At 39.6% G+C, this 12,074-nt stretch overlaps 2 protein-coding genes across 2 annotated transcripts in view; one reads left to right on the forward strand and one right to left on the reverse strand.

The window, feature by feature from the left end:
* The first annotated feature begins 201 nt into the window (after positions 1 to 201).
* Positions 202 to 8,459, forward strand: tmem175 (transmembrane protein 175). The gene is made up of 10 exons (XM_017705125.2): positions 202 to 630; positions 731 to 769; positions 3,446 to 3,543; positions 3,638 to 3,689; positions 3,796 to 3,831; positions 4,035 to 4,118; positions 4,203 to 4,367; positions 4,939 to 5,020; positions 5,155 to 5,290; positions 5,919 to 8,459. The coding sequence occupies exons 1-10, from the start codon at positions 430 to 432 to the stop codon at positions 6,586 to 6,588; spliced, it is 1,563 nt and encodes a 520-aa protein (XP_017560614.2). The 5' UTR covers positions 202 to 429; the 3' UTR covers positions 6,589 to 8,459.
* A 2,375-nt stretch (positions 8,460 to 10,834) lies between these two features.
* The window catches only part of cds1 (CDP-diacylglycerol synthase (phosphatidate cytidylyltransferase) 1), a 45,257-nt gene continuing 44,017 nt past the window's right edge, over positions 10,835 to 12,074 (reverse strand). The window contains exon 13 of the mRNA XM_017705124.2: positions 10,835 to 11,621. Coding sequence (XP_017560613.1) covers positions 11,489 to 11,621 — 133 coding nt within the window. The 3' untranslated portion in view covers positions 10,835 to 11,488. The remainder of the gene's footprint in view (positions 11,622 to 12,074) is intronic.

Genomic DNA, 12,074 nt, shown 5'->3' on the forward strand with positions numbered 1-12,074 from the left:
TCTATGTCGTTCCCAGCAGGGCGAATGTTGCTAAGTCTGATCGAGCTGTCCTCGTAAATCGACTCGGCCGGTTAATTAAAACAGACACGACCTGCAGCCGCTCCACTGACCTGCCCGTGTGCTCGTAGCGCCATCTGCCGGCCGAGCAGCGCAACGCAGGGAACCAGCGCGCGTGATCGTCACGTGTCAAAACATTGTGTCACTTCCTTTGGGCTCCTCTCTGTGCTTCCCTGCGCCAGGCTCTGTTTATCGGGATACTGACCTCGGGAGATGTGTTAAATCTGCCGGACACTGAGAAAACCAGCAAGCGTGCAGGGATCTTGCAGAATGCAGCCGTTTATCTCACTGGCGACCAGCTAGTAGTTTATTCTCTGTTTGTTCTGCGCTGCTCGTCTGGCCGTGTGTGTGAGACCCTCCGCCGCCGCCGTGATGGGAGAACACGATGAAAGCGAAATCATCGAGCACCACGACGACGAAGAGATGGAGAAGAGAAACAGGTTCAGGAAGGACTCCAACTCCCTGCTGGAGAGTCTGACTCCGTCCGAGAGAGACGGACAGAGGAGCACCCAGCCCTCTCACCGCCTCTTAGCCTACAGCGACGCTCTCATCTCCATCATAGCCACCGTCATGGTAAGACCAGCGTCCTGTGCTGCCTGTGATGAGGTTGATGGTTGATGGTTGATGCTCGGCTCTGTCCGCTGACCTGCCCCTGTGTGTCATGTGTTCACAGATATTACCTGTTGCCCACACGAAATTCCAAAACACTGAGGTAAGACGTGTCAGCTGGTCATTTCCACATCCCATTATTATCCATATTTGGAAGATTCTTGTTCTGGAAATGCTTCTTCACATTTTGAGGCATTTCGAGGTTCATTTTCCAAAATATGAGGACAAAGACAAGAGTTTAGTCTCGTCCTGGACCGAACAGCATTCTGAATGGAGACTGTCCCTCTTAAAAGACCGTAGTTGTGTATAGGACCATGAACATTCAGAGAACCATTTGCATGGTGAAACGGAGCATGTGTTGCATATGGTTCTACAGAGATTCTTTTTGAAAATGTTTCTTTATAGCACCTGGACACTGACAATAGCAGAACTCTTTTCTAAAAGGTTCTGTGTAAAACCATATACAGCAGCGTCGACGTCCATCTGAAGAATCAGTTCACCATGCAGATGTTTCTTTGAGTGTTCATAGTTTCATACACAACCACTGTTTTTTACTAAAGAACCATTGAAGAACCATCAATCGTTTCATGCTGAAATATTTATTTGCATGATATTCTTCGGATTGATGGTTCTCAATAGTTCTTTAGTAAAGAATAAGTGCATGTAAGTGTATAGAACCATGAACACTCAAAGAAAGGTTGACTGATGGTTCTTCAATGGTTCTTTAGTAAAGAAAAAGTGCATGTAAGCGTATAGAACCATGAACACTCAAAGAAAGGTTGACTGATGGTTCTTCAAATGGTTCTTTAGTGCACAGAAGTGTATAGAACCATGGACACTTAAAGAACGTTGAAGGACCATTGATCATTTCATGCTGAGATGTTTATTTGCATGGGGAAATTGTTTAGATTCATAGGGAATATATTGTATGTGGTTCTATATAGAACGTTCATGAGAATGGTTCTGTATAGCACAGGGGTGTCCAAACTTATCCAAAAAGGGTGAGTGTGGCCACAAGTTTTCCTTCCAATGAGCCTGATTTTACTTGTTTAATCGGTTGCTCAGCCTTCAAACAACTGATTTTGTGCAGTCCTGCGCTGTTGTAATGAAAATGTGCAGCCACACAAGATTGGACACCCCTGGTATAGCACTAAAAGGTTCTACTGTTAAAATGTCAGACTAGTTACAACAGAAGAAGCCTTTTTGGTGCTATATTGAACTATTTTCATAAAGGTTCTGCCTGAAACCGCATACAACACATTCCTCATCAATCTGAAGAACTGCTTTACCATGCAAAGAACCATTTAAGTGACCAAGGGTTCATAAGTAGAACTATTCCTTTTATAAACGAACCCTTGAAGAACCTTATTTTCAAGAGTCCAGGACTAGGCTTAATTCCTGTCTGGGAACACTTATTGTTGCTGTAGAAGCCAAAGACACTTTGGCTTCCAGACTTTTTTTTAACCTACATGGAGGAAAAGGCCTGAAGCATGACTCAGTCATTCTGCTTTCCTGCACTGCTTGTCTTAGTGTTGTGTTCTTTCAACAAAATTGATGTTATTTGAAGCTCTGCGGGCATTTATAGAATGAAGGATGCCATTCAGACCTGTGAAGCTAATTAAAAGCAGTTTGAGTTTGGCATTTACGCTTATTCTGTTCAAGTCTTCATTCTGGTGCCAGCCTTTAAGTGAAATAAACCAAACGAATGGCGCTCGGCCTGCTCAGCATTTCAGCTCTCTCTCTCTCTCTCTCTATTCCCAAAACACAGATAATGGCCTGCTACCGGTCACCTCGAGCATATCCAGCCTGTCTCGACTGCTTAATATCTCTGCTTAACCATTTTTATGCCTGTCTCTTGTACATCGTCCAGGAGCCTCTGTCCAGTCACCTTGAAGTATTTTTTTTACACTGCTAAGTAGATAGATTGGTAGGATGTGAAAGACGATACACGTTATTCTCTTTTGTACAACTAATTACTTTTTGGGCAGAGTGACCTGTTATTTATGACCATAACTGCCACAGAGAGGGAGAGATCATGAGGATCCATGAGTCCCCAGGCTAATCTTAAACACACACGATTCTAAAATGATCAACTCTTCAGTATAAGCTAATCTCAGCCTATCAAGATATGTCTATATAGTAAATGCTAAACACAGCAAATCAAAAGATACAGACAATGTAATTCATGGGTAAACATAACCAAGATAAATAGAAGGATAACACAATGAATCTTAAAAAGGTAGGCAGTGGACAGCTTTCTTTCACCCTCTTAAAGGGCCTGTAATATATAAAACTGAATTTTCTTCACCTTTTTTTAATGAAGTATGTAAACATACAACTTTTAAAACATCCTGTTCACTGTTCAGTCGCCCAGTCCATATGCCCTTAACATGGAAAGTCAGCTGCATTAACCGGTCACTTTAATTCAATCTTCTGTGATATGATTACATATATCACATGATATATGTATGATTACATATATTTAGTCTGCAGCTTATTCACACTGAAGTTTTAAGGAGCATAAAATAAGAACAGCGATCATTTGTGTGTGTGTACCCACACACACACACACACATACACACGTCTTAATGGCATAAAACCTGAATGCCAGAAGGCACCTGCTGACGCATTCTGATATCATGCCTGTTGAATGCTCGTTGAACCAGCCCTACAGAGTTGTTAGGCTTAGCATTCTCCTCCAAGTGTGTTGAGCTGTCTAGTGATGACAGTTGGGCAAAAATCCAAAAAAGACATTGAACTATTGTTGTTCCCCACACAGGAACTGAAGGACAGCATTCAGCTGCTCCTCACCACTAAGATTGCAGTATACTTGATGACATTTTTAATAGTCACTGTTGCTTGGGCAGCCCACATAAGGTGAGTATGGCTCAATTAAAAAAAATCATTCACCAAACTGTACATGGACCTAGTAAATTTTTTTTTCTTATTTCTTCAACCACTCCATTGTTAGGCTGTTTCAGGTCATTGAGCGCATCGATGACACTCTTGCACTTCTTAATCTGGTGAGTTTTCAGATACAAACATAGCCAAACATTTATGTAAGATAAGCCTTTTTTTAATGAAGTTATAACGCAAGTTTTTTTACTTCTGTTGTCGCTCCTATTTCAGGCTTGCATGATGCTGATAACATTTCTGCCTTACACAGTGAGTAATGCGCTTTTGAGGAAAAGGGTAGTTCATTTTAAAAGTACTAAAATTGACTTCCCCGTTTAACCTTACACTACACCATCACATATAGCACTTCCCCACAAAACACAAGGTTCACTGAAAAGTGAAAGGTAAACAGAAGGAAGCTGATACGAAAGAAAGCTCGAGTGACTGACAGTATTGTTTTGTACCTCTTGCAGTTTTCTCTGATGGCGACATTCCCAAATAACGTTCTTGGCATTGTGTTTTTCTGTGCCTGTGTCATTGTAATTGGCCTCATTCAGGTAAGGAAGCTACAATCTTTGCTTTAAACGCTGCTGCTGGATAAAATATTCCCACTTTGCTGAAATTCGCTCATGTACCTACAGGCAGTTATTGTCATTTATGGATTTAGCCGTCCTTTCCTCCTGAACGAGCACATTCAGATGTCAGAGAACCGGGCCTACTACAGACGCCACATCCTTGAAATTATAACGAAGGTTCCTTTAATGTGCTTCTTTGCCAGCATCTTTTCTTTCATCTTTTTTCAACTGGTTAGTGTTACATTTCACACTTTCCAATGGCCATTTAAAGCAAAAGAGATTACATCATTATAATATTTAGGCCCATTCCAATGAATATATCTTTCACAAACACCAGTCAGTTGTGATGCCAGCATATACAAAATTTAGAATTTGAAAAATGAAACATTTAGATTCAAATAGTTGCAAATTGGGTGAAATCAATCAAAAGGATTTTTTTGGTTTGAATCATCAGTCAAATCTACACAACAGTCTAATGCCCATGATTTTTTTTTATTAAACAACTGTCTACCGATGCCAATCTGCTTCTAGATAGCATCATGCATTCCTAACAACTTTTCTCCAAGAAGACAGCCTTCTTTTTACTAGATTTAGGGGAGGTTTTTTTGTCCTCAGGACATCTTGAAGCTCTGACAGTTTAATACCCACAACACTTGCTTCCTCATAAACAGGTTAAAACAGTGTAAAATTGGTCAAATTTTTAATTAGGCACAGTATATAACCACAACACAGTAATAGTAGTAATGCAGTGTGATTGACTTTAAATCTGTACCATCCTGAATCTGTGCTTTTTGTTTTTCAGTCTTATGTCCTGCTGGCCATCGTCATATTCATGCCCTATATTTCTCAGTGTTTGAAATGGATTCGGAACAAAGCCATCGGTGGTAAGTAGATGTCTGCGGTTGCTTTTATAGGTTGTGAAATTTAGCACTGAATCAAGTGTGTATTTTTGCTCAGATGTAATTTCTTTTCATCTGAATTTGGTCTTTGGCTGATTTTTTTTTTTTTTTTTTTCCAGGTCCATCAGACGACACTCCAGACGCCATGCTGTTTTATACCTATCACCCGAATGAACCACTGAGCAAAGAGCGAGTAGAGGCTTTCAGTGACGGTGTATACGCCATTGTAGCAACCCTTCTCATCTTAGACATATGGTCTGTATCTATGCTGTTATTGTGTTAAAGGAAAATTAGTCCAACATTGAGCGAATAATTTTAAGTCCCTGCCATTTTGCCCTCAGACTGCATAAATGCCCTCTTGATTGGTGCACATTTTATATAAGATCCTAAGAGCTAGTGGATCAGCTTGGGTTCAACAGCTTTCATTGCTTGTATACCCCCTCTAGATTTTAGTTAACTCCCACCTGTCACACATGCACACATCACCAAAGTGTTGAAAATGGGTAAACTTCCAATGTGTACATTTTGAACAACCAATGTTGACAGTAAGGGACATTAATGACTTTTTAAACAAGATTTTTGGAAACCAAACAGATCTTGCAATGCAACGTGAACTATTTAAAAGTGGAGCTCACACATTTCTAGTAAATACTGGGGGTCAGTTCCCTGCTGTGGCAGGATTACCATCCTTTAAATGTGCTTTGGGGAAGACACTGTTTATTTTCCTCTTTCCCTCCTCTCTTTAGAATGAGTGAATGTCATATGCTCTATATTTTGGTTCCCTTTTTTCCCCTAAAAAATGTCTGTGCACAGGCCTGTCTGTTCAGAATTCATAATACATAACAGAATGCTAACAAAATGTCCACCACTCTGTTCCCTTCAGTGAGGACAACGTGCCAGACCCTTCCCTTGTGCAGAAGGAGTTCGGCGGCAGCCTCTTCGCAGCTCTTCAAGAGTATGGCCACGAGTACCTGGCCTATTTTGGCTCCTTCGCCACTGTGGGTCTGCTGTGGTTTGTCCACCACTCACTCTTCCTGCATGTGACCCGGGCCACTCGTCTAATGGGCCTCTTCAACACCTTTTCCCTAGCCTTCATAGGTGGTCTACCGCTGGCCTACCAGCTGACCCACGAGTTCCCCAGTGGCTCCCGCAATGAGCTGGAGGCCATCCAAATCAGCTGCGTCATTATTTTCTTTGCAGGCCTCTTCCAGCTGGCCTTGTGGGTCACTGCGCTCTTCTCAGAGCACGAGACTCTGCACCCGTACGTGCATTACGGAGGCCGGGAGCACGCCTTCATGTTCGCCAAACTCTCTCTCTATCCCTGTGTAGCTTTAGGGACTTTCTTCTTCACCTGCATCCTCAGCCGCTTCAGTGCACCCATCTTTCACTTGATGCAGATTGCTGTCCCCTTTGCTTTCCTGCTGCTCAGGCTGCTGGTGCGGGTGACGCTGGCTGTGCTTAGGTGGCTCTTCTGTCCCGCTAGACCCGACATTGGAAACACGCCAGTGGAAGAGGGCGACTCACGTCTGCCCTTTAATGACATTGTCACCTAGCAGGAGATGGTCAGTGCTGGGTTAAGTCCAGCAGGTTCTGGGCCTATATTCACAAAAAAATCTCTGAAGTCCTCTACAAATGCTTGTAATTTCATGTAATGTGATTTTTTTGCTGTTCAGTGAGTTTGGAGGAATGTAGATAACGTTATCATGGACAAAGTCAGCACTGAATGGCTGTGTTAGGACTTTGGAATAAGGAGGTCATTGCCTTCTTTAGTAAAAAGACAAGTGGAACTACAAAAAACTAAAGTTGTGAACTGAAAAACCCGTTTATCTAAGTCAGAGCAGACAGCATGCCATGGGGAGTTTCATCAGTAATTGGACTGAAAAGTGTTTAACATACACTGAGCTAAGAAAACCCTGTAACCCAACCCAAAAGCAGAAATTGTCATGAAATTTGCAGTATTTGATTAAATTTAGCCTAAACAGTAAAATCAAATCTGCTAAAGCCTGTCCATCAAGCCTTTTATCCATCAGTTAGATTGGTGAGATATTTGATTGTTACTTTAGTTTTTTTTTTGGTAAAATCTTATCGAATGAATTTGATTTCTTCAAAATTCTCAGAATATTAGTCACTGCGTTAAGAAATTTTGTGAATACAGACACGAATGTTGGACAGCGATTTTTTTTGGCTTTCATAGGATGTGAGGACATAAGAATAATTCAGACTGTTAAACCTATAACCTATCCTTATCCTTAATAATTCCTAACTTTCCATACAGGTTAGTTCCATAAAAACACATGAATCAGCTTATTGAGAGTATTTCTGTCCTCTACTGTTCTATGAAAAAATTCAAACTTTAAATTAAGCAAATTACCCTCTGCTTTACAGTATGAGCTGATGATCAAACTTCTGTATTTTTCCCTTTCACAGACATTGTAGATCATGATTTGGACTGGGCAAAAATAATCATAGGCCAGATTCTTAGAGGTTTGAAATGCGCTTATTTAAATCTAATAATCTATTGTTCATCTACCCATTTAAAGCAGTTTTAACAATGCTTTTAGCATAATTTGTAATATGCTTATAATCTCTTTTCCCTAGATGTGCAAACTCTGAGCCATAGACTTAAAGTGATGCTTCTGAAACTATGATGGTTAGTTATTTCTTTAGATAAGATTCCTCACACTCCCTCTCAAAAACATAATCAGAAAATGGGCAACATGCTACGATTCACGATGTCTTGAAGCTCCACTGACATTGAAGAGCACATGAAATACAAAATGAACATGAGAATTCCTAATAGACACCTGTCCTTTTTATAAAATAGACATTTGCACTTCATTTGATATGATACTTAAATCTATCAAGCACCTTAGATGTTTCAGTGAAGAACTCATTGCACTTTACCTAAGATCCTAAATTCAGGTTCGATTTTTGTTCATTCTTTAGAAGTAAACATAAGCCATCATGATACGCATGTTTTTATATTGTCTGTATATTGTCATATCAATGTCTGTAATTGTGTCATGCTTCAGAAGGGCGGAATGTTAGATGTTAGGAGTTTGGAATAAGGAAGCCGACGCCTTCCTTTGTAAACACAGGTGGTTGTACAAAATCCGAGCTCTGTGGGTTATGACTGCTGTGTATTTGTAAGAGTGCGATTACTGTACCTGCCACAAGAAGATGCTGTTGTATATCTGTTACACATCTAATTAGCGTTGTTCAGTCACCTTTCCTGACTTTTTGCAGCACTGTTTTATGTTACTTGGTGCTTCAGCATGTTTCCTTTTCCGTCTAAAAGAGACATCTGAATGTCACAAGTGAAATAATATCACTGTCAATTTAACATATACAGCTAAAAACACAGCACATCAGTTTATTCTCTGAATAATAAAGTTGCAAACTGCTGCTTGATGGAGTCAGCTTATACCTTTGAGTTTTTATTGTGTGTGTGTGTGTGTGTGTGTATCTTATGGATGGGTGGATACTGAAGAGGACAAAAAGAAGCGAGTTGTAAAGAAAAAAAAATACAATATTTTATTAACCTCCAATAATAATAATAATAATAATAATAACAACAAATCAAGTTTATATATTATGATTTCTTTAAATTTCCCCTAACCATTTTTGTTTAAGGATTCATGGTAAAACCAACTGTTAAATATTGCCTGTTTAAAATGTATAGATTTACATTAGAAAACAAATCTGCAAATCAAAGTCTTAAATAATTATTTAAAAAAAACAAAAAAATAAAACAATGAGATCCCAACTGTTTTTTAAACATTGCATAACATTTTAGAATAATGAGTAAATAAGCTAAACCCCATTTGCTGTTAAACTACTGAACAGTATATGCTTGTACAATATTACATCTTGAATAACATCTGAACATAAACCGTGCAATAACTCATAAGTTGAAAACATTACAAGTCTGGAAGCTTCATAACAAGCACAGTCACTTGCTTTTAAGCTGTTGACACCTGGTGCATTTTCTTTTTGGTCTGACAGGGTTACGTCTATTAGACATGCAACATTCATACGTGGCTACGAACTCTCCATGGCAAGAGCAAGTTGAGCCATGGCTTCAACAAAAAAGCCTAAGAGACGGCAGACCTGAAGGAAAAACAAGGGGCGCCTGTAAACGGACTGCAGAGAGGAATGATTAGGGAAAGACGGTGGGTTTAAAGTACACTGTACAAACATCTGGTCCCAAACTCCACCAAGCCCCTACTAGACTTGCGGTCACTGGACAGGGGAAACCCACTGAAGATATTTCCCTAAGAACTGAAAAAGTGCTAAAATGGTGAACCTGTGAATAGTTAAAAGCATTTACAGGTATACATCTACAGTTCACATGTATTTCAGTATGTGATGTCTCTAACTTATAAAGTTATAACCAGATTCTTCAGTGGACTATTACAGGGGAATTCCACCCATTTTTCAAAATTTCTGCATGATTAAATCATTAATATGTAAACTAAGTCATTTTTAGTAGTTTGATTTGAAAAGAACAATTCTAGAGGAACTTAACAAGTCAGAATTGTTCACAGTGGTGGTGATAGGAACCAGACATCCGAAGAGTTTCCTCTAAAAGCCATCACACGTAGTTATTACAGGAAATGCTTACAGATATGCCGCTTCACGCCACAGACACTGTTTTAAATTTTTTTGAGACTCGGTTTGGGCCTAAAACGTACATATGAACATAAATTCATGGTGAGGAGATACATGCAGGGAGTTATAAAGTAAAACTCCCCAGAGAAAACTTTTTTCTGTTTTATCATTATTAACATTTCATATAAAACCTCAGATGACACGTTGGTTCAGTGGTCTTTTTGCATATTAACTAAAATGGATATATATCTGCGTTGTAGACACCACTGTAAAAAAAAATCTGAGTTGATAATTTTCTCTAGAATAAAGCATTTCACATCAAAGTGACTGCATTATGAAGACACTTAGCAAAAATAAATGAGACGCCTAGTGTTCAGATAATTCACAACAAAAGTGCAGAACTACTTGTATGTCTGTTACCTGTGAAGCTGTTAGTTTGTTAGTCTGGGGTTTTATACAGCAAAAAAGACAGTGCTTTGGTAAACAATCAGGAAGGATTTTCGCTAATCAGATTAACTTGAAAATCCAAACCCACATTTTCTTAATATACATATATATGTATATATTTAGATCAGTTCCTGCAATACACAATATTGCTAACAGATGGATTAATAAAAGTAATGCACATCTACTTCGCTCTGGATTTCAAACAAACAGTCTTCATCGAAGCACGTCCAAACCTTAAAATATCCTAAACACAAAGTCTACCACAAGACGTCAGTGTTTGATAATAAAACCTGAAGAGGATGTTTTAAAACACTGTGGCGAGTTCTTCACCACGCCTAACTACAGTGCAACTAAGACTGGTCGACGGGGTAGTGGAAGCACAGCAAAGATTCTATTCACAGATCAGTCACTTCAAATAATCTTCCATAAAAATAGCTGTTTCACCCCAAGTAACAATCAGTTCAAGTCTTATTCATTCTCCAAACTCTCCTCCCCCCAGAGGTTTGCTCATGCTAAGTTTCAGGAAAGGAGTTACATCTAGTTTGTTTGCATATATTTCCTCATATCTCAAAAATGTATAAGATCTAGTGAGTCACACAAGCACTTTATATATTATACCATAACTCTTTAAGTATAATCTATGTCTATTTACATTAATACATAAGAGAGGTATGTGCTCTAATGCTAACTGAGTCCAGTGCTACTACAGTTCCAGACCAGGAACAGGAAAAGAGAAAATGGCTACTTTTAGCAGTAGAAGTAATGGTTTTGAGAAACATGCCTCTGTATTTGTTGTTTTGTTTTGTTTTTTTTTGTTTTGTTTTTTTTGCTCAATGTGCTGCCTGTAAAATCAAAATCACTGTTAATGAAGCATTAACATGCTAATCCTGGCTAATCATTAGCATCTCAAAACCCAACATCACAGTCTATAGTTATTGCCTGGACTATATCTTCTGTAAGTCAATTAAAAAAATGATCACACTAATAAATTACACTAGAATCACTTTCAGAATCAGTGCAACGATCTCACTTTGCATAAAAACTATTATCAAACTTTGGAGCTCTCTACATTCACTTACCATGTGCTTCCATTTTTCTTCTATTTGCTGGAAGACATTTCTCAGAGACAGTTCAATGTAGCGACCTCTTGCGGTCAAGTCTGGTGCTGCCACCTTTTTTTTGTTAGCTTTTTTGTTTTTAGTTCAGTGAGCTGCTTGTGCAGTGGAAGCATGAGGTAAAGTCTGCTGCAGTGTGTTCATTTTGTTGTAAGACATCTCCAAAATTGCTGGAGAACATATTGGGGGGTGTTTTGTACGTCCACAGTCGTGTGTGAATAGCTAAATATAGTTAAACATTACTGTTTATAACTGCAGTTGTGATAGGACGACCGTTCCCTCATTGCTCCAGCACAGCAGGGGGCAGCATGCCCTTCTCTCTCAGGTGGTTGCGCAGGGTGTTGAAAATGCTGAGCTGTTGCTCAGGCTGCAGGACCAGCAGCTGCTGTAATACTTTACTGGGGTTCGGACCCCTAGAGGACGAAAAGGAAAGTCAGAGAAATGGCAGTCAATACTAGAATGGGATCAGTTTCACTCTTTGTAAAGTCAGCACTTCTCTAGGATGGCTGGGAGAACATTTACATTTACGGCATTTGGCTGACACTCTTTATCCAGAGCGACTTACAATTTGATCATTTTTACACAGGGAGGCCAAGGTGGTGTTAGGAGTCTTGCCCAAGGACCCATATTGGTATAGTGTAGGGTGCTTACCCAGGTGGGGGATTGAACCCCAGGCTACAGTGTAGAAGGCAGAGGTGTTAACCACAACACTATCCCAACCACCAAACGTTTTCACTCCAGTCAAGCAGTCGCAAACTTATTTGATCAATCAGTTGGTCTCACTCTTCAGACTATTTATTAGTTAAGTGAAGTGTGCTCATGCAGTCATATCAGGCCTTTGCAGACCAGATTGATGACCCCAGGCT

The sequence above is a fragment of the Pygocentrus nattereri genome, chromosome 20 (genome assembly GCF_015220715.1).
Source record: "Pygocentrus nattereri isolate fPygNat1 chromosome 20, fPygNat1.pri, whole genome shotgun sequence".
Lineage (NCBI taxonomy): Eukaryota > Metazoa > Chordata > Actinopteri > Characiformes > Serrasalmidae > Pygocentrus > Pygocentrus nattereri.

Coding starts and splice junctions, on each gene's coding strand:
- tmem175 (XM_017705125.2), top strand. CDS start 430: ATGGGAGAACACGATGAAAGCGAAATCATCGAGCACCACGACGACGAA. Junction 3,544..3,637: donor GCTTGGGCAGCCCACATAAG/GTGAGTATGGCT, acceptor CTCCATTGTTAG/GCTGTTTCAGGTCATTGAGC. Junction 3,690..3,795: donor CTCTTGCACTTCTTAATCTG/GTGAGTTTTCAG, acceptor CTCCTATTTCAG/GCTTGCATGATGCTGATAAC.